The 22,675-nt window shown below is 48.7% G+C and overlaps 1 protein-coding gene across 3 annotated transcripts in view; it reads right to left on the bottom strand.

Annotated features, from left to right (window-relative positions):
• Positions 1–22,675, bottom strand: part of SCUBE2 (signal peptide, CUB domain and EGF like domain containing 2) — a 156,650-nt gene that overhangs the window by 66,142 nt on the left and 67,833 nt on the right. For all 3 annotated transcript variants that reach the window (XM_077453647.1, XM_077453648.1, XM_077453649.1), the window contains exons 7-11: positions 21,858–21,932; positions 17,124–17,240; positions 14,741–14,863; positions 14,059–14,175; positions 4,832–4,954 (exon numbers count right to left, since the gene is read on the bottom strand). In XM_077453647.1, coding sequence (XP_077309773.1) covers positions 4,832–4,954; positions 14,059–14,175; positions 14,741–14,863; positions 17,124–17,240; positions 21,858–21,932 — 555 coding nt within the window. The remainder of the gene's footprint in view (positions 1–4,831; positions 4,955–14,058; positions 14,176–14,740; positions 14,864–17,123; positions 17,241–21,857; positions 21,933–22,675) is intronic.

Below are 22,675 nucleotides of genomic sequence, written 5' to 3'. Positions count from 1 at the left end.
CGTGTGTACGGGGCATAAGAGTGCTGAGAGAAGGAGAGCGGGGAAGGGAGAGAGAAAGGTAGAAGTTGGGGGGGTGGAGCAGTGGTGTTCATAGAGGAGGGAAGGGGAGAGGGATAAAGACAAGGCGAGAGCAAGGGCAAGTGGGGGGAACAGGTGGGTTCCAAGAGAGGAAGGGCAGGGGGGAAAGGAGTTCAGAGAAAGCACGGGCACGGGTGAGGGGAGCGACGCACAGTGTGGAGGATTTGGGGGCGGGGGGGGGGGGGGGGATGAGGGAGAGAGGGAAGAAGACCGAAGGTGCCGAAAGAGGGAGTATAGATGGAGAAGAAAGATAAGTGATGGGAAAATGCAAAGTGATGGGAGAAGTGGGGGCAGGGTGCTGAGATAGGAGGAAGGGGGGCAGGGTGCTGAGATAGGAGGAGAAATGGGGGGGAAGGGCTGAGATAGGAGGAGAAAGGGGGGCAAGGTGCTGAGATAGGAGGAGAAATGGGGGGGAAGGGCTGAGATAAGAGGAGAAAGGGGGGGCAGGGTGCGGGATAGGATGAGAAGGGGGGGCAGGGTGCTGAGATAGGAGGAGAAAGGGGGGGCAGGGTGCTGAGATAGGAGGAGAAAGGGGGGGCAGGGTGCTGAGATAGGAGGAGAAAGGGGGGGGCAGGGTGCTGAGATAGGAGAAGGAAGGGGGACAGGGTGCTGAGATAGGAGGAGGAAGGGGGACAGGGTGCTGAGATAGGAGGAGGAAAGGGGGGGGCAGGGTGCTGAGATAGGAGGAGAAAAGGGGGGGCAGGGTGCTGAGATAGGAGGAGAAAGGGGGGGCAGGGTGCTGAGATAGGAGGAGAAAAGGGGGGCAGGGTGCTGAGATAGGAGGAGAAAGGGGGGGCAGGGTGCCGAGATAGGAGGAGAAAGGGGGGGCAGGGTGCTGAGATAGGAGGAGAAAGGGGGGGGCAGGGTGCTGAGATAGGAGGAGGAAGGGGGGCAGGGTGCTGAGATAGGAGAAAGGGGGGACAGGGTGCTGAGATAGGAGGAGAAAGGGGTGGCAGGGTGTGGGGATAGGAGGAGAAGGGGGGGCAGGGTGCTGAGATAGGAGGATAGGAGGAGAAAGGGGGAGCAGGGTGCTGAGATAGGAGGAGAAAGGGGGGGCAGGGTGCTGAGAAAGGAGGATAGGAGGAGAATGGGGGGCAGGGTGCTGAGATAGGAGGAGAAATGGGGGGGGCAGGGTGCTGAGATAGGAGGAGAAAGGGGGGGCAGGGTGCTGAGATAGGAGGAGAAAGGGGGGCAGGGTGCCGAGATAGGAGGATAGGGAGGAGAAAGGGGGGGCAGGGTGCTGAGATAGGAGGAGAAAGGGGGGCAGGGTGCGGGGATAGGGGAGAAAGGGGGGCAGGGTGCGGAGATAGGAGGAGAAGGGGGGTAGGGTGCTGAGATAGGAGGTGAAAGGGGGGGCAGGGTGCTGAGATAGGAGGTGAAAGGGGGGGCAGGGTGCTGAGATAGGAGGAGAAAGGGGGGGCAGGGTGCGGGGATAGGAGGAGAAAGGGGGCAGGGTGCGGAGATAGGAGGATAGGAGGAGAAAGGGGGGGCAGGGTGCGGGGATAGGAGGAGAAAGGGGGGCAGGGTGCGGGGATAGGAGGAGAAGGGGGGGTAGGGTGCTGAGATAGGAGGTGAAAGGGGGGGCAGGGTGCTGAGATAGGAGGTGAAAGGGGGGGCAGGGGGCTGAGATAGGAGGTGAAGGGGGGGCGGGGTGCTGAGATAGGAGGTGAAAGGGGGGGCAGGGTGCTGAGATAGGAGGTGAAAGGGGGGGCAGGGTGCTGAGATAGGAGGAGAAAGGGGGGGCAGGGTGCTGATATAGGAGGAGAAAGGGGAGGCAGGGTGCTGAGATAGGAGGAGAAAGGGGGGGCAGGGTGCTGAGATAGGAGGAGAAAGGGGGGGCAGGGTGCTGAGATAGGAGGAGAAAGGGGGGGCAGGGTGCGGGGATAGGAGGAGAAAGGGGGGGCAGGGTGCTGAGATAGGAGGAGAAAGGGGGGGCAGGGTGCTGAGATAGGAGGAGAAAGGGGGGGGCAGGGTGCTGAGATAGGAGGAGAAAGGGGGGCAGGGTGCTGAGATAGGAGGAGAAAGGGGGGGCAGGGTGCTGAGATAGGAGGAGAAAGGGGGGCAGGGTGCGGAGATAGGAGGAGAAGGGGGGGGGGCAGGGTGCTGAGATAGGAGGAGAAAGGGGGGGCAGGGTGCTGATATAGGAGGAGAAAGGGGGGCAGGGTGCTGAGATAGGAGGTGAAAGGGGGGGCAGGGTGCTGAGATAGGAGGTGAAAGGGGGGGCAGGGTGCTGAGATAGGAGGTGAAAGGGGGGGCAGGGTGCTGAGATAGGAGGAGAAAGGGGGGGCAGGGTGCTGAGATAGGAGGATAGGAGGAGAAAGGGGTGGCAGGGTGCTGAGATAGGAGGAGAAAGGGGGGGCAGGGTGCTGAAAAAGGAGGATAGAGGAGAAATGGGGGGCAGGGTGCTGAGATAGGAGGAGAAATGGGGGGGCAGGGTGCTGAGATAGGAGGAGAAAGGGGGGCAGGGTGCTGAGATAGGAGGAGAAAGGGGGGAAGGGTGCCGAGATAGGAGGATAGGAGGAGAAAGGGGGGGCAGGGTGCTGAGATAGGAGGAGAAAGGGGGCAGGGTGCGGGGATAGAGGAGAAAGGGGGGCAGGGTGCGGAGATAGGAGGAGAAGGGGGGGTAGGGTGCTGAGATAGGAGGTGAAAGGGGGGGCAGGGTGCTGAGATAGGAGGTGAAAGGGGGGGCAGGGTGCTGAGATAGGAGGAGAAAGGGGGGCAGGGTGCGGGGATAGGAGGAGAAAGGGGGCAGGGTGCGGAGATAGGAGGATAGGAGGAGAAAGGGGGGGCAGGGTGCGGGGATAGGAGGAGAAAGGGGGGGCAGGGTGCGGGGATAGGAGGAGAAGGGGGGGTAGGGTGCTGAGATAGGAGGTGAAAGGGGGGGCAGGGTGCTGAGATAGGAGGTGAAAGGGGGGCAGGGTGCTGAGATAGGAGGTGAAAGGGGGGGCAGGGTGCTGAGATAGGAGGTGAAAGGGGGGGCAGGGTGCTGAGATAGGAGGAGAAAGGGGGGGCAGGGGTGCTGATATAGGAGGAGAAAGGGGGGGCAGGGTGCTGAGATAGGAGGAGAAAGGGGGGGCAGGGTGCTGAGATAGGAGGAGAAAGGGGGGCAGGGTGCTGAGATAGGAGGAGAAAGGGGGGGCAGGGTGCGGGGATAGGAGGAGAAAGGGGGGGCAGGGTGCTGAGATAGGAGGAGAAAGGGGGGGCAGGGTGCTGAGATAGGAGGAGAAAGGGGGGGCAGGGTGCTGAGATAGGAGGAGAAAGGGGGCAGGGTGCTGAGATAGGAGGAGAAAGGGGGGGCAGGGTGCTGAGATAGGAGGAGAAAGGGGGGGCAGGGTGCTGAGATAGGAGGAGAAAGGGGGGCAGGGTGCTGAGATAGGAGAGAAAGGGGGGGCAGGGTGCTGAGATAGGAGGAGAAAGGGGGGCAGGGTGCTGAGATAGGAGGAGAAAGGGGGGCAGGGTGCTGAGATAGGAGGAGAAAGGGGGGGCAGGGTGCTGATATAGGAGGAGAAAGGGGGGGCAGGGTGCTGAGATAGGAGGTGAAAGGGGGGGCAGGGTGCTGAGATAGGAGGTGAAAGGGGGGGCAGGGTGCTGAGATAGGAGGTGAAAGGGGGGGCAGGGTGCTGAGATAGGAGGTGAAAGGGGGGGCAGGGTGCTGAGATAGGAGGTGAAAGGGGGGGCAGGGTGCTGAGATAGGAGGAGAAAGGGGGGGGGCAGGGTGCTGAGATAGGAGGAGGAAGATGGAGAGAGGGGAAGAGCAGTCTGGGATTTCCAGATAAACTGGATATACAATATTACAGACATAATTAAATATATTCATTACAAATGTTTTATTGCAGTCACTGAAAAGACACATCAGACTCTCCTTACCTTTCCAGACAACGATACATCCGATACGATGACACAATGTTACAATGTGGGTGGAATGAACATGATGAGTAAAGTGACATTCACAGGGGGGGTGACTTCAGTGGTCAATAAAAGGGTTAAAAAATCAGGAAGATCCCCACACCATAGGAATTATTCAGCTTGTGCACCACATTCCCCAAGATGGATTCCCAGCATGCAATGCAAGAGACGCCAACAAGACAGGTCGGTATTAGTGACACAATGGCGGCACACACAGACACATCACTCACAGCATGCAGGAAGGTGAAAGTAGAAGTATCTCCTGTTTTATCACATAGCAAACATTTCATGAAAACAAGAACAATCATGTGACACGATGGTGACAAGGAACACGATGGACCCGACATGGCAGAATGTGAAGGCCTGTGCCGCATTCCTGCCCAATGTCCCCATAGAGGAGTTCTCTCATCTCCAATCAAAAATCTCACAAAAAAAAAAAAAAATGTTACAATGGTCATTTGCTCTTGAAAGAGGGTTTTAAAAAAAATTATAAATATATAAAAACCCCGAAAACCTCCCTATTTTATCTCCGTTTCCTGCTCTCCTCAATAGACACCTCATCACACCCGGTAAAATTCTGGTAGGCCAATAGGAGGGAAGGGGTGGTACTGACATCTGCTAGCGACTCTTGTGCTGACACTAGTACAGCCAGTCGCAGCGACTCCATGTGACTGATCGCGCTTGTGATCATTCTACAGGAAATCCGAAGCACAGAAAAGCAGACTGGCGCAATGGCGTGATCGATAAGGTCATCACTTTTTTATTGAATTGCCCCCAGTCTGTCACCGGTGTAGAAGAGGGCGGAGCCTCTGGACCGGGGGAGGGGGGAGACGGGGAGATCTCTTACCAACGCAGTCCTTGCGATTCCAGTGTAACTTGTAGCGCGGGGGGCACTGGCAGTAATAATCGCCCATCGTGTTGACGCAGGTATGCTCGCAGCCGCCATTGTTGATGCTGCATTCGTTGATGTCTAAAGCAAAAGAAATAAAATAGAGAAACCATCAGAACTGTGTTTTACTATGCTTCATTTTGTGAATGAACGGGAAGCCTCAGAATGGGGGGGGGGGGGGGGGGCCTGTCAGGTAGGCTGTATGGGGCCCCGATTTTTTTTTTTTAACAGCAGCCTTGCTCGTCCAACCAGGAAAATACTCCTCCCGACCGTCAGCGACCAATCCTTCCTGCAGTCACCGCTCAGGATGTCCCCATTCTTCAAACAGTCCGACAGTGGAAAATCCAAAGCTCTGAGGAAGCGCTCGTCTCCAGGATCTCCACGCATGATGACACACATAACTAATGACTCTAGTTTAGGGGGTCAGCTCATTTGCATATCAGAAGCCCCCCGTCAAGGTTTTAGGCCTCATGCACAGTGCACGTTTTTACAGCGGTTGTTTTTGGATTTTTTGTTTTTCTGCAGTCAATAAACGCCCCAGAAATGTTATCCTATCCATGTCCTCCTATCCGTGTCCGTGTCCTCCTATCCGTGTCCGTGTCCTCCTATCCGTGTCCGTGTCCTCCTATCCACATCCGTGTCCTCCTATCCACATCCGTGTCCTCCTATCCACATCCGTGTCCTCCTATCCACGTCCGTGTCCTCCTATCCATGTCCATGTTCTTTATGTGTCCATGTCCCTCCTATCCATGTCCTCCTATCCATGTCCATGTTCTTCTATGTGTCCATGTCCTCCTATCCATGTCCATGTTCTTCTATGTGTCTATGTCCTCCTATCCATGTCCTCCTATCCATGTCCATGTTCTTCTATGTGTCTATGTCCTCCTATCCATGTCCTCCTATCCATGTCCATGTTCTTCTATGTGTCCATGTCCTCCTATCCATGTCCATGTTCTTCTATGTGTCCATGTCCTCCTATCCATGTCTTCATTGTTCTTCTATGTGTCCATGTCCTCCTATCCATGTCCATGTTCTTCTATGTGTCCATGTCCTCCTATCCATGTCCATTGTTCTTCTATGTGTCCATGTCCTCCTTCCATGTCCATGTTCTTCTATGTGTCCATGTCCTCCTATCCATGTCCATGTTCTTCTATGTGTCCATGTCCTCCTATCCATGTCCATGTTCTTCTATGTGTCCATGTCCTCCTATCCATGTCCATGTTCTTCTATGTGTCCATGTCCTCCTATCCATGTCCATGTTCTTCTATGTGTCCATGTCCTCCTATCCATGTCCATGTTCTTCTATGTGTCCATGTCCTCCTATCCATGTCCATGTTCTTCTATGTGTCCATGTCCTCCTATCCATGTCCTCCTATCCATGTCCTCCTATCCATGTCCTCCTATCCATGTCCTCCTATCCATGTCCTCCTATCCATGTCCTCCTATCCATGTCCTCCTATCCATGTCCATGTTCTTCTATGTGTCCATGTCCTCCTATCCATGTCCTCCTATCCATGTCCTCCTATCCATGTCCTCCTATCCATGTCCATGTTCTTCTATGTGTCCATGTCCTCCTATCCATGTCCATGTTCTTCTATGTGTCCATGTCCTCCTATCCATGTCCATGTTCTTCTATGTGTCCATGTTATCCTATCCATGTCCTCCTATCCCTGTCCTCCTATCCATGTCCTCCTATCCATGTCCTCCTATCCATGTCCTCCTATCCATGTCCTCCTATCCATGTCCTCCTATCCATGTCCTCCTATCCATGTCCTCCTATCCATGTCCTCCTATCCATGTCCTCCTATCCATGTCCATGTTCTTCTATGTGTCCATGTCCTCCTATCCATGTTCTCCTATGTCTCCATATTAATGTTCTCCTATCCGTGTCCATATTCTCCTATCCGTGTCCATATTCTCCTATCCGTGTCCATATTCTCCTATCCGTGTCCATATTCTCCTATCCGTGTCCATGTTATCCTATCCGTGTCCATGTTATCCTATCCGTGTCCATGTTATCCTATCCGTGTCCATGTTATCCTATCCATGTTCTCCTACGTGTCCATGTACACACAGGCTGTTATCGGCAGTTTTTTGTCAGGAAAAAACAAAAAACTAGAGGGGTTTGAGAGGAGTTTTTCCAGCTGTAAAACAGCTCTGAAAAAAGCTGAAAACAGTTTAAAAACGCCAAGAAAAACACTGAAAAACATGGCTATTCAGCATTTATCAGTGTTTTTGAGCCATAAGCTTTTATGGGAATATAGTTTTACAAAACAAAACAAAAAAAAGCTAAAAAACGCTACAGCATAAAAAAAAAGGCACTAATGCGGCACTGATATGCAGAACTGATGGGCACTAATAGTTGGCAATGATGGGCACTGATAGGCGGCACCGATAAGGCGGCACTGACAGTCAATGATAGGCACGGACAGGCGTTACTGATGGGCACTGATTGGCATCTGATGGAAACTGGCATTAGCATGTGTTGTTAGCACCACTGATGGGGGCTGCACTGATTACCAGCGCAGACCCCCCTCAGGAGAGCTGCCGATCGTCACCCCTCTACTCGCATCTTGGCAGCGCGAACTGAGGAAAGCCGAATACCGACACTTCCTAGTTACCGCTGTGATTGGTCACAGCTGATCACGTGGTTAAGAGCCTATGTCATAGGCTCTTTACCAGGATCGGAGATGCGGTATGTCAGAGTGGCACACCACACTACCGATCGCCGCGCGCCTTATCCTGCTGGACGTCATTCCACAATAGGGCGATAGGGAAGTGTTTAATGGGGACTGAAATGTTGGGGGGGGGGGGGGGTGGCTGTATGAAGGGTGGTGGGGGCTGTATAAAGGATGAATTGACTTGTATGAAGGGGCTGCATAAAAGGTAGTGGGGGGGCTATATGAAGGATGAGTTGGCTTGTATGAAGAGTGGAGGTGGGGGGGCTGTATGAAGGGTGAGGGGGCTTGTATGAAGCCTGGAGGGGGGCTGCATGAAGGGTGGGGGGGCTGTGTGGAAGATGAGTAGTGGGGGGGTGCTGACTTAAAGGAGGCTGGGTGATATAGGAAGGGGCTGGAGGGAGGGGGGCTGTATGAAGACTGGGGGGAGGGGTTAATAGAAGGAGGGGGCAGATATTTGGTAGATTATATGAATACTGGAGGGGCTGTATGAAATCTGGGGGGCTGGTGTGAAGGCGGAAGAGATGATATGAAGGAGGGTGCTGTATAAAGGCTCTGGGGCTGGTATTAAGGAAGAGGGCTGTTCAAAGGCTGGGGGGCTGGGTTTAAGAAAGAGGGCTGCATAGGGGCTGGGGGATTGGTATGAAGGCTCAATGGAGGCTGTATGAAGGATAAGGGTTCTATATGTGGGCTGATATGAAGGAAGGGGTTATATGAGGGCTGGGGCCTGGTATAATGGAAGGGGGCCATATAAAGAGTGGGGGGGGGGGAGCTGTATGAAGCCTTAGGGGTGCATGAAGGTTGATGGGAGCTGGTATGAAGGAGGGAGGCTATATAAGGGCTGCTATGAAGGAAGGGGGCTGTATAAAGTCTGGGGAGGGGGGTCAGTATGAAGACTAAGGGGAGGCTGTGTTTATGGGGGGGGGGGGGGGGCACTATATGAAGCATGGGGGTTGGTATGAAGAAAAGGGCTGTATGAGGGCTGGTATGAGGCGAGGTGTATGAAGGGAGGTGTGGCTGTATGATGGGGCAGTATGGGGGGGGGGGGCTGTTAGGGATCTGGTATGAAAGAGGGGGTCTATATGAGGGCTGAGGGCAGTATAAAGGCTGAGGGAGGCTGTATGAAGCATTGGGAGCTGAAATGAGGGGGGGGGGCTGTATGACAGCTGGTGGGGGGGGGGACATATTTTACCCAGAATTCCCTTTCTGCTCCACACTGTAGAAGGCTCCTTTACCTGGGAATCCCAGGACTCACAGTTTCTGGCTATCTTCTATAATATGAGGATATATAATAGGGCTCCTTCTCCGCGGGGACCGCCCTGCGCCAAGTTTCCATGCCGCTGGATTCTAAGCGAAAGTTCAGGGAGTATTTTGGGCTCCTGGTCTGTGCCGCGGAGGGAGCCGTCAGCACCGTCAACAATCGGCCCTCTCACGTAGGCGAAGATTTTCCATCTGGCCGGGAGGACAGCGGAGCGAAGTGCAACAACCCGGAGAGATCGCTCACCGCAAGGAACCACTTGGCATTAGGAAACTTATATTTTTGGCATTTTTATGATTTCACTCGCGGTTAGACGCCGTGCCGCAGGAGTCTGCAGTGCGGTCACACCAACACTTTATTTCTGAAGAGGGTGGGAGGTGAAAGGTTTAACCCTTTATGGTCAACAAAGGCAGATCATTCCCCTGAAACACTTTACAAATCTTATTAAATTAAAATTTCTTTATGTACAATATTGAAATGCCAATCTTTATTCTGGAGCAACCCCCCCCCCCCCCCCCCCACGGCCAATAGAGGGAGATACGTTTTGTCACAGAATCTCACCTCCTATGTCACCTTGTTTCTATTAGGGGCACAGGGTGACCTTGAACCCCAGCCTGATCTGTACAAATACACATCCCAATCCCGTAATACTTTTCTCTTAAGGCAGACAGACACAATAGAACAATGGAATACAGCCACACCCCAATACACCTGCATTCCATTGTTCTATTGTGTCTGTCTGCCTTGGGAGAAAAGTATTATGGGATTGGGATGTGTATGTGTATTTGCTGTGCGGATGGAGAGGGGAACTCCTCCAACAGCCCTCCCTGCTGATTGGACAGTCTACCCGGCTCTACATACAAAGGGAGGGCGGATTGTCCTGTGTTTCAATAAACCGTTCATGTTCAGCAGCCAAGACGAGTACTGCCTAGTTATTGGTTGCAAGCGGTTGGAATATCTGATATCTATATTCAGACTGGGAGAAAGCGATATATGAAGGAAGCACTCAAGCGGAGTGTGGGAAGAGATTCCATGACAAGTTTCAACAAGAAAAAAGAAAAGTCTATTTTTACGGCACCCACCTTGCCACCACCAAGTTGAGAGACTAGTGTCAATCAGCCAAAAATGGCAGCTATAACCAGTGAAGTGACTGGCCTCAGGTGATATACAGAGATTAAACAAATCCTCCTACATAAGATGTACCTGTTTACCTGCAGCAAGTTCTCCTCTACAGCTGTTCAAAGTCCAGAATTTATAAAGCTTGCCTGAGCTTTCAGGAAAAAAAAAAAAAAAGAAAAGGAGGGCAGAGAGCTGAAATTACACTTACAGAGCTGAGTGAGATTTGACTGTAGGGAAGGGACAGACCCCTTTCACAAAGCACACAAGAGCAGAGCTGAAACTGTCAATCACAGGCCGTGCACTGGAGCACCTTTTTTTTTTCTCCTGGTGTCAGGAAAACTTGTCAGAAGTGACTCATGAAGATAGCAGAGGAAGGAGGCAGCAGACAGAAATGACACCATTTTAGGCTCACAGAGGCACCAACATGAAATAAATTTAAGGCAGGACCAGGGCTTTTTTTCAGCAGGAACGCAGTTCCGGCACCTCCAGGACCGAATGTATGTAATGCAAAGGGGTGCTGGGGTCTGCAGGGGGGGTCTATTGATGCTGGCTGCTGGGAAATCTAATGTTGCCAGAAAGGATCTATTTTTTCGGGGTGGGGGGAGGGCGGTCCATTTTTGCTGGGGAGGTCTTCTGTTGCTGGAGGGGGAGACAATCACTGCTGAGGGGAATCTACTGTTGAGGGAGGGGGTCTAATGTAGCTGTCTACTGGAGGGTCTATTGGTGCTGGCTGCTGGGAAATCTAATGTTGCTGGAGAGGATCTATTTTTTCGGGGGTGGAGGGGATCTATTTTGTTGGGGGGGTTGAGGGGGTCTATTTTTGCTGGGGAGGTCTTCTGTTGCTTGTGGGGGGGATCTATTGTTGCTGTGGATGTGTATTATGTTGCTAGGGTGTCAATCATTGATAGGAGGGATGTACTGTTGAGGGAGGGGTCTATTGTTGTGTGTCTGCTGCAGAGTCTATTGTTGCTGAAGGGGATTTATTTTTGCAGGGGGGTCCATTGTTGCTGGGGAAGTTTATTGTTTTGCTGGTTGTAAATCATTAACAAAATTCTCTACAAATTCTTTAGCACCACAAAATTATATTTGGTTCTGTATTCTCTAAAAGGGGTGGTAATGGAAAGACGGGTAAGGGGCGGACCAAGAAACAGTGCTCGGAGGTGAGCAGGGGGCGGAGACAAGGGGTGACTCGCAGTGTCGGTCTGTTTATTAGGGGCGCTGGAGCACCGCCCCCTCTATCCACAGCCGCCACCCCCATGCTCTATCTAGGGCCGCTATTTTGACAGGACACCGCCACCCCCTCTTAATGCGTCCAGCCCCTTTCAGGACGCCAAGCTCGTGAATTACAGCAGTGGGGTGCGTTTGTTTGATGCACCTGATTAGAGCCAGAGGCTCCAATAGGCTTCAAAATAGGGTGGGCCCGTGGGGCAGAGCATTGCGCCAGGAGCCCACCCAGGTGTGTTACAACAGTGAATGAATATTCACTATTGAAACACTGATCCTCAATCCGGCCAATCAGAAGCAGGGCTGAGACCCGTTTTCCGATTGGCCAAAAAAAAAAAAAGAGTCCCAATTGGCCGACGAGGAGGAAGGAGAAAACAGAAGCCGCCGCAATGCCCGTGGAGAACAGGGGAAGGGAAAGCCATCGCCGCCGCCACCGAGCAAGGGAAGCTGCCCACCATAGATAGGGTAAGTGCACCAGACCCACTCAAACGAAGGGGGGGTGGTACTGTTTGCTGCCCCCCAAAAAAAAAAAAAAAATTACCACCGGCCACCACTGCCAAGGAGTTCCTGCACCTGTTCTTTGAGAAAAAAAAAATCCTGGGCACGGCAATGTAAAAATGTACGCTTTTCAGGATCCGTTATGCTGGAAAAATGGCGTAGAGCTCTGCGACTAAACCACTGCAAATTCTGGCAAAAATAAAGAGATCACGACATAGAGACGTGGCTACAAATGAACTCATCGACGTGTTTAGATGAATCCCACTGATGACATCACAAAGGATGGGGTTGCACCCTACGCCCCGTAATCAGTAGGTGTGAATAAGCCCCAGGAAGGGGGAGGGGGTGCAGAACGCGGCTCGCCTTCGTATAATGGAGACTCTGTACAGTCACTCAGTAAACAGTCACGGCGGGGTATTAATAGCAAACGTTTACTCATCGCACTCGTCACACCGCTGCCGGGAAGATCCAGCGAGGACGGGTAATGAGGCCCCCCCTCCCTCATTTACACCCCCTGGAGAGACACTCCCAGCAAAAAGGAAAATAAGTCATTGCACGGCCAATGCTGGAAAACAATTTGCTGCAAAGAGAACCGGTCACGGTTGGGCTAAGGCAAGAATCGGAATGTTCGGATTCTTAGTGAACCTGGGCTTTGCCTGCACAGGAAAGCTCAACGGGTCCACTGTCCGGCCAATCGCCCCAAACAAACGTCGCCACCCAGATCCGCGGTATGCAGGACGGGTTTGCAGTTCAGTGACCTGAGTTGCTTTTCCTTTCGATTGCCTGACCTCGGCTAGGGTTGCCACCTCATCCCTTTAAAAAACTGACCACATGTGAATTACACGGGTTCTGTGGCTGGTTGAGGTGATCGTTAAACTCACTTGGTGCCTTTTCTGCATTAAATTAGCCTCAGAAACCGTATAATTCATATGTTTTCGGGTTTAGAGGGATGAGGTGGCAACCCAACTCCTGTCTCCTAAATGTCCACAACAGCAGCAAATAACCTCATAAAGCATCTTGCAGTTAAGAGGAAACGACATTACGGTAGTATGCACACTCAGGAGCTGGGAGACTTTGGGGTTATTTTACTAAAACTGGAAAGGGCAAAAAATCTGGTGCAGCTGTGTATAGCAACCAATCAGCTTCCAGGTTTTGTTGTCAAAGCTTATTTCAAACAACCTGAAGTTAGAAGCCGATTGGCTCCCATGTACAGCTGCACCAGGATCTGCACTCTTCAGTTATATCAACCCCTATGTGTAAAATAAAGAACAGGCAGAGCTGTATGGAGAAGGGGGATGCTGACTGAAACAGAGGGGGGCTGAGGCTGTTTTGAAGCCTGGGGGAGGCTGTATGAAAATGAGAGGGCTATATGAAGGCTGGAAAGATTTGATAAGGAGGAGGCTGTATGACAGCTGGCAGGGGCTGCAGGAAGAGGGGGGCGAGGCTGTATGAAGGCTGGCAGGGGCTATATGAAGGCTGGTAGGGGCTGTATGAAAGTTTAGAAGGCTGTATGAAGGCTGACAGGGGCTCTATCGAGGCGCATAGGGGCTGTATGAAAGTTTGGAAGGCTGTATGAAGGGAGGCAGGTGCTATATGAAGGCTTAGAGGGGGCTGTATGAAGGCTCGGAGGGGGCTGTATGAAGGCTCGGAGGGGGCTGTATGAAGGCTCGGAGGGGGCTGTATGAAGGCTTGGAGGGGGTTGTATGAAGGCTTGGAGGGGGCTGTATGAAGGCTTGGAGGGGGTTGTATGAAGGCTTGGAGGGGACTGTATGAAGGCTTGGAGGGGACTGTATGAAGGCTTGGAGGGGGCTGTATGAAGGCTTGGAGGGGACTGTATGAAGGCTTGGAGGGGACTGTATGAAGGCTTGGAGGGGGCTGTATGAAGGCTTGGAGGGGACTGTATGAAGGCTTGGAGGGGGCTGTATGAAGGCTTGGAGGGGACTGTATGAAGGCTTGGAGGGGACTGTATGAAGGCTTGGAGGGGGCTGTATGAAGGCTTGGAGGGGACTGTATGAAGGCTCGGAGGGGACTGTATGAAGGCTTGGAGGGGGCTGTATGAAGGCTCGGAGGGGGCTGTATGAAGGCTCGGAGGGGGCTGTATGAAGGCTCGGAGGGGACTGTATGAAGGCTCGGAGGGGACTGTATGAAGACTGGAAGGGGCTGTATGGAGGCTTAGAGGAGGTTGTATGTATAGGGGGGTTGGGCTGTATGAAAGCCTGTGAAGCTCCCCATCCCTCGCTTTTTGAAATCTCAGACAAGCTGTTTAATTTCTGCCCTTTGAACAGATGAATAGAGTCCTGCAGATAAACAGGTACAACTTATGTAAAAGGATTTGTTTCGTCTCTGTGTATACCCTGAGGCCGGCGCTCCCCGTGGTGGTTACTTTCCCCTCCCCATGAGGTACTCACCACCGCAATGCGTCAATCCGTAGAGGGTGTAACCTTTGTCACAAGTGCAAGCAAAGGACCCTGGGTAATTGATGCAGGTGTGGTCACATGTCCGCTCGAAGTAGCACTCGTCAACATCTGTGATGAACATGAAAAAGATGACAATTACCAAATTAGTCAAAAAAGAAAAGAACAACCCCTTCATGGCCAGAGGTCACCGATGCCTAGAGATTCAGGGCAAACGTTAGCCGTGTCGGTGTGCATTTGTAAACTTGATGAAAATTCTATAATTGATTTACCTCCCCAAATTTTATCCATAGTCCACAATGACAGCTGGGGGTCTGCCTGCTGCAGCTGTCACTGCTTTGCTGTTTGCTACGCACAGTGACAGCTGAAGCTGGCAGGTTTGTTTGTAAACCAACCCACTGTGATCACCATGAGCTGACTGGTTCCCAATTATTAGTGTAGGTAGAGCTTGGTCTAGAAATAGCAGCACGCACAGCTGCACGCTCCTATTTCTGAAAAGTAGATCAATGCTCTCTTGGCATGAGAAACCGTTCCTGCGAATATTAATATTCAGATTGCAGGCATCAAGGCCATGAAAGGCTTCACCAGAGGTTGCCCCTCAGATTCATTCTCCTCAAACGCATAAAAATAGCACAATGCCGGACAAGGCCGGGGCTACCCATCGTGTCTTTCGTACCTTGGCAGGACCTCTCGTCAGTCAGTAACTTGTACCCGGCTCTGCAGCTGCAGTCAAAGCTCCCCACAGTATTGCGGCAGAAGTGGTCGCATCCGCCATTGTTGCTCTGGCATTCATCCACGTCTGTAATGATAGGAGAAAACCGATAATATTTCTGCACCTTTTACATCTGCATTCTTTTTTATTAAAGAGGTGAGCGCAGGGGAGCTCCGAGCAGAATAGAGGGCCGGAGGGGGGGGGGGGGGGGGGATGGGGCTTGGCTTTAAGTCTAAATGCGAAATGCTTAAATGAAATGTTGACTGAAAGGCCTCAAATGCATTGCAAAACACACTGAAGAAGTTGGAGTACAATAACCCCCAGCATTTGTGTCAGTGGGTGAATAATAACCCCCAACATTTGTGCCAGTGGATGCAGTAATAACTCCCAGCATTTGTGTCAGTAGATGTAATAATAACCCCCAACACAGGTGCCAGTGGATGCAATAACAACCCCCAGCATTGGTGTCAGTGCAATAATAACCCCCAACATTGGTGCCAGTGGATGCATCAATAACCCCAAACACTGGTGCCAGTGGATGCAATAATAACCCCAAATACTACTGCCAGTGGATGCAATAAAACCCCCCAGCATTGGTGCCAGTGGATGCAATAATAACCCTCAGCATTCCTGTCTGTGGATGCAATAATAATCCCCAGCACTGGTGCCAGTAGATGCAATAATTACCCCTAACATCAGTGCCAGTGGATACAATAACAACCCCCAGTATTGGTGCCAGTGGATGCAATAACAACCCACAGTATTGGTGCCAGTGGGTGCAATAATAACCCCTAGAATTCTTATCAGTGGATGCAATAATAACCCCAACACTGGTGCCAGTGGATGCAATAATAACCCCCAACACTGGTGCCAGTGGATGCAATAATAACCCCCAACACTAGTGCCAGTGGATGCAATAATAACCCCCAACACTGGTGCCAGTGGATGCAATAATAACCCCCAACACTAGTGCCAGTGGATGCAATAATAACCCCCAACACTAGTGCCAGTGGATGCAATAATAACCCCCAACACTAGTGCCAGTGGATGCAATAATAACTCCCAACATTGGTGCCAGTGGATGCAATAATAGCCCCTAGCATTCCGGTCAGTGGATGCAATAATAACCCCCAGGATTGGTGCCAGTAGATGCAATAATAACCCCCAGCATTGGTGCCAGTAGATGCAATAATAACCCCCAGCATTGGTGCCAGTAGATGCAATAACAACCCCCAGTATTGGTGCCAGTGGATAAAAATAATAACCTCCAACACTGGTGCCATTGGATGCAATAATAACCCCTAGCGTTGGTGTCAGTAGATGCAATAATAATCCCCAACTTTGGTGCCAGTGGATGCAATAACAACCCCCAGCATTGTTGTGAGCAGGCACAGTAATAGCCTGTGGCATGTTGGGCACCAGGGCCTTAAAATGAACCTGTCACCATAGCGTCACTTTTACCCAATAGGTCACCTGTGAAGGAAACCTTTATATACTTACCTTTTTTTGGCAGTCCCTGCATTGAAAAGCTTCTGCTCCTAGCCGCTTCAGGGTATGTAAAGTACTTGCCCTCCCTGCCAACCACTGTGCTTCCTCCTGCCGTCTTGTATGCCCCTATAGCAGTGATGACAAACTTTGGCACCCCAGATGTTTTGGAACTACATTTCCCACGATGCTACACTACACTGCAAAGTGCAGGAGCATCATGGGAAATGTAGTTCCAAAACATCTGGGGTGCCAAGGTTCGCCATTACTGCCCTATAGGATGAATGAGTCAGTGGGAAGAACCACAGTTGCCGGGGGGGGCAAGTATGCAACTTATTTGAAAGTCGAATACTCTCAGTGGCTAGAGAGCAGAGATATGGTGGCTTTCAATGCAGGGGCCACAGAAAAGGTAGGTATAGAAATTCTTCTTCTACAGGTGAGATATCGGGTAAAAGTAACCCAGTGCTGATAGGGTGACGGGTATTTTAAGGTGCTTGAAGTATCTTGAAGCTTGATGGACTGGTGTACTGGGGCATACATACGTGCCCTATCCTGTAACTCCTTTTATCTCAGCAACAGAGAGAAAATTCACAGATTAAGCAAGTCAAATTTTAAAGTTGCATGAAAAATGCCTTTCATACAATCTTTGTAATAAAACTTTACGGATTAAAAAAAAAAAAACACACTTTATAAGAGCGGAGAGAAATATGGAGCCTGCCATCGCTTCAGCCAAAATCATCATCATAACTCATCCAATTCCTGCCGATTCCGCCTCAGCCTGGCACACAGACCAACCACCCGCTTCCAAACCTTCGCCTGCCATTGCGCAATCTCACCCCTCCCATCACCGCCTACAACCCACCTTTACAGGTCTTGCCGTCAAACTGCAGCGTGAATCCCACGGGGCAGCTGCAGCGAACGCCAGTCGATGTGTCCCGGCATGTGCGATCACACCCTCCGTTATTCACAGCGCACGTCTCTGCAGAGAAAGCAGGTCAAGCAGATCAGGATCGCAATTCTAAGCGGCAGAAAAATCCAACGATTGCACAAAGTTTAACCTGCTTATATTTTGCCTCCCCTAATTACTATCCCACCCCCTTCCTCCCCAATCAAGATGTTGGGAAAAAAAAAAAACTTTTCTTATCATCACATACCTTATATTAGACCCAGTGACATCATCACCGGGTCTCTGAGCTGCTCTATGCAATGCAGGCAGATCCTGGCTGGTGGGAGGGGCCAGCAGGGGGGCTGTATGACTAAGCCCTTTTCTGACATTTGGTGTTTACAAGTTAAAATCCCTATTTTTTGCTAGAAAATGACTTATAATCCCCAAACGTTATATATATATATATATATTTTTTTTTTTAGCAGAGAATAAAATGGCGATTGTTGCAATATTTTTTATCACACGGTATTTGTGCAGCAGTGATTTAAACGCAATTTTTTGGGGAAAAGGGACACTTTCGTGAATTTAAAAAAAAACGAAAAAAAAAAAAAAAAAAAACAGTATAGTCCTCCCAATTTTTTTGTATAATGTGAAAGACAATGTTACGCCGAGTAAATAGATACCAAACCCGTCACGCTTTATAATTGCACGCACTCGTGGAATGGCGACAAACTTTGGTACTTAAAAATCTCCACAGGCAACGCTTTAAAAAAATTTTTTTACGGTTACCAGGTTAGAGTCACAGAGGAGGACTAGTGCTAGAATTATCGCTCTCGCTCCGACGATCGCGGCGATATCTCACATGTGTGATTTGAACACCGTTTACATTTGAGGGCGCGACTTCCGTATGCGTTTTCTTTGCTGCGCGTGCTCACGGGGACGGGGGTGCTTTGAATTTTTTTTTTCTTTTTTTTTTTTTTATATGATTAAATTGTTTTAAAAAAAAAAATAAAAAATGTGATCACTTTTATTACTGTCACAAGGAATGTAAACATCCCTTGTGACAGTAATAGGTGGTGACAGGTACTCTTTATGGAGGGATCGGGGGGTCTAAAAGACCCCAAATCCCTCATTTGCACTTCAAAGTATTCAGATCCCTGAAAACGGTGTATCTGAATACTGTATATTTTTTTAAATCCGGCACAACCAGAGGTCAGATTTCATGCATCAAAAATATGGAAGGCCAAGTATGTAAGAGTGTGAAAGCTACATTACATTAAATGTATCAAAATGCAATTTATTGTACTGTGATTTCGATACATTTTCTTCAATTTATACTTCTTGGTTGCAGGATCAGAAACCAGCGAGGCTCCCCCCCCCCACATGGCTGTTAGGCTCCTTTCACACACCTGAATGCCGCGCGATTTTGCAACAATATCCGGGAATGCCCCTGTAAACCTGAGTCTATGGACTTCAACTCACATCAAAGTCGGACCAAAGTAGTGCAGGGACTACTCTGAAGTCGCACAGATATGAACGGTACTCATTGGAAATCATGGGGTACGATTTGTCATGCGACTCTGCAGTCCCAAGTCAGAAGATAAGTCGCACAAGTGCGAAAGGGGCCTAAGGCCCACTTGGCTTAATGGTGCTTGGTAGCCTATCTATGGGAACCTTTCCTCTGGTATGAGCCCCGCTATATGCCGGCCATTGGGATCTACATGCCTCACTTTGCTGTATACAGAATACAAGGGACATATTCCTCGCACACCTGCAATTTCTGAGGTATCTGTCGCTGAAACCCTGCGATTCCACGTACCCACAGCAGGTCTTTTTCTCCTCTGCAATGCATGTTTGATCCATTTCCACCTAGTTTTCAGAGTTCTTTATGCTATATAGCATGATTCTTTAATTCATAAGCACATCTTGGTGTTTCACCAGCTCTACTCCATTACGCCTGGCTGGCTCCTGTACTGGCAGTCATGAGGATCCAACCCCCCCCCCCCCCCCCCCCGACCTCCAGGGAGTATCTTCTATCGCCCTTTCCTTATTTTAAAATGACCCCTATGTCCACCCCCCTGATCATTGATCGCCCCCTTCTCTGCATCTGAAGTTAATCAGCACCCACCCAATCAGTCCTGAAGAAGCAAGTCTATCTTGTGAAACTCGTTAACGCTAAAGTATGGAGCAACATGGGGTCCTGTCTTGGGGATCTACATTGACACTCTATTGACTCCATTTTTGTACTTCAATATACTCTATGAATGTCAGGGCTCTCAGCAGCTCTTTTCTCTGTGCTCAGGTTGCTCATCTGTCGGATAATTGTCGGCACATATTGTTTCCACAACGGCTCACCTGATGAACATTACCTGCCCATCAGTCCCGCATACAGCCAGCCCCTTCTGGCTATTTAAACTGCCCCGTTCATTCCTTTCCTGCCTTCGCCTGGTCAACATATCTGGAGTGTCTCTGCTGTGTTCCTTTGAAAGACTTTGCCCGGCTGATGTCCCTTCTGGTTCCTGATCCTGTTCTTCTGCCTCCGACTACGCTGATTTCTGGTTTCCTGATCACTGGCTCGTCTGACTACCCATTTTGGCTTCCGATCACTGGCTTATGTTTTGACTACGTTTTACTGATCTGTGCCATTTTTACCATTACATTAAAAGGTGCGATTATTACTGCATTTTCTGTCCCTATCTTTTTTATTAGCCAATAGAGAAAACGTTTATCTGTTGCATCATTTGTTGCTAGGCATTTCAGCTTTTTTTAACTTTTCCATTAGCTTTTATTTCTTCTTTTATTATTATTCATTATAAAAGGTTTTTCGTTAGGGAAAGAGGGGTTCGAGTTCAGTTTAGGTTAGGATCAGAAGTTGGGTTTTTTTTATTTATTTTATTATATGAATAATAATAAATAAATGTAAAATAAATACACAAATAAAAATCATAAATTTAAAAAATGCAACAAATTAATACTAAGCAACAATAATTAACCTTTAAATTTAACCCTTACCCCTTAAAAAAAAATAAATAATAAAACTAAACACCCCAACACAAAATAAATTATTATTTTTAATAATGGTATTTTTTGTTCAAGTTTGGGTGTTTTTTTATTTTATTTTGATTATTATTAATAATAATATTATATTAATATTTTTATGGTTATAGGTTAATTTTTTATTATTACATATTATTTTATTTTACTTATTCATGATATTTTTAATTATTTGTGTATTTATTTTACATTTATTTATTCATATATATTAATACTATTTTATTTTTTCCTTTTTATTTTCAGTAGAAAATCATGCAGCTGTATCGCAATGACATCAGCAGATATGCTGCACAATCATGAAGGCTCCACTCACACCATCCTGGTAAAAAGGAGAGTTCACACATTCCCGTGCTCCCCACGTAGGGCGGCTTATTCATTTCAATCGGCTACCCTATGCACATGAAACGCGGAAACAAAAAAGTCCCTGACCCTTTTTCAAAAATCATGCCGCAAAAAAAAAAAAAAAAAGTAATGGCGCTGCAAGGAGTCTGCTAAAAGGCAACGCATTTCTGTGCATGTTGGAGTGTGTGATTTAGCGCACGCTCCCGATTTTCAAACATGAGCCTAACTAAAATAACCATTCGCTGCTGGGATATGACTATATGAATATTATTAATATAAGAATAATAATAAATGAATAAATAAGTGTAAAATAAATACACAAATAAATAAAAATCATGAATAAAAAAAATTCAATAAAATAATATGCAACAATAAATAAATAATTAACCCTTAAATTTAACCCTTACCCCCTTAAAAAAATAAATAATAATAAATAACTAAACACAAAATAAATAATTATTAATAACGTATTTTTTTCTTTAAGTTCGGCTGTTAGATAGTAAGGTTGAATAAAGACACCAGTCCATCCAGTTCAACCTGAGCGAGTGTCTACAATTGTCCCAATCCCTGTACATTGCACAGTCACATCGGTCCCTACCCTCAAGGAGCCCACAATCCAAGGTCCCCATTCATATACTAGGGCCAATTTGGGACAGAAGCCAATTAACCTACCAGCATGTCTTTGGAGTGTGGGAGGAAACCCACGCAGGCACAGGGAGAGCATGCAAACTCCAGGCAGGTAGTGTCATGGTTGGGAACCATGGTAGTGCTAACCACTACACCACTGTAGCGCCCCACATGTTTATTAATATTAATAATATAATTAAACCCTTACAAAAATAAAATAATAAATACCCCAACACAAAATAATTATTATATTAAGTATAATATATTATTATTAATAATGTATTTTTTTTGAGTTTGGCTGTTTATTAATAAAAAAAATAATAATGTATTTAATATTTTTAAGGTTAGAGGTTAATTATTAATGTATCATTACATATTATTCATTTATTTTACTTATTTATGGTCATTTTTAGTTGTGTATTTATTTTACATTTATTTATTCATATATATTACTACTATTTTATTTTTTCCTTTTTTTTTTTTTCATCTGAGCAGAAAATTGCGCAAAAACACACGCAGAAACGTGCAAAAAGCGCACGCTTCCATTAGTTTCTATGGGAATACAAATGCGCCGATAGGAATCATTTCTGGGCCTGGGATACGTTTCCTTCTCTGCTCCGCCAACAATCGCCCCACAGGTGGGTCCGGCAACAATGTGGCACCCAGAGACCTACCCGTGACTCTTACCCATCACTAGTCTGCGCTTCACCCGCTTGTCCATTTCCGCCACGGACGTGGAATTGATGTCCAACTCCTCTTTCTCTGGTGGGTAAAACAGACCAAAGTGGGTCAATCTGGAACAGCTAAAAAACAAAACAAAAAAACGTTTCCTAAGAGTGAATGAAAAGCATAATGTCTGGTCCGGGAGAGGAGCCGAGCCGAGAGGAGCCGAGCCGAGCGTAGAAGAGTGGAGCTGAATGAAGAACAACCCATTAAAACGTATATAAACCCGAATAACGAACAATTTCCTCCCTGTAAAGCGATTGTAAAGGTTTATGAATTTATTTATTTTTTTTAAATAACAAACATGTTGTACTTACCTGCTCCATGCAAAGGGTTTGTCACAGAGCGGCCCCAGTCCTCCTTTTCTGGGGTCCCCCGGCGGTGCTCCTGGTCCCTCCTCTTCATTGGGTGCCCTGCTTTTTCCATGGGGGCACCTGTGCGGGGCGCGCTCCTGAGTCCTGCTACTCCATTCATTGACACAGGCAGCAGGACTCGGCCCCGCCCCCCCGGCTTGTATCACCAGAATTGATTGACAGCAGTGGGAGCCAATGGCTCCCGCTGCTTTCAATCTATCCAACGAGGAGCCAATACAGCGGCAGGAGCTGCTGCGCTTGTCCCTGTTGCTGGAACGATCGGGTTCGGGTTAAGAAAAAGGGGGGCTCTGGGGGGGCAGCTGCCACATAGAAGGTTTTTCACCTTAATGCATAGAATGTAAACCAGGAGACTTTACAACTCCTTTAAGTTACATTCTGGTATCGATTCCGTGTCCCAGGATGACTGCA

Source organism: Lithobates pipiens, unplaced genomic scaffold (assembly GCF_037356315.1).
Source record: "Lithobates pipiens isolate NorthernLeopardFrog02 unplaced genomic scaffold, aLitPip1_a1.2 Scaffold_24, whole genome shotgun sequence".
Lineage (NCBI taxonomy): Eukaryota > Metazoa > Chordata > Amphibia > Anura > Ranidae > Lithobates > Lithobates pipiens.
Note: the sequence above shows the minus strand (reverse complement) of the source record. Positions and strands in the feature narration are given on the sequence as shown.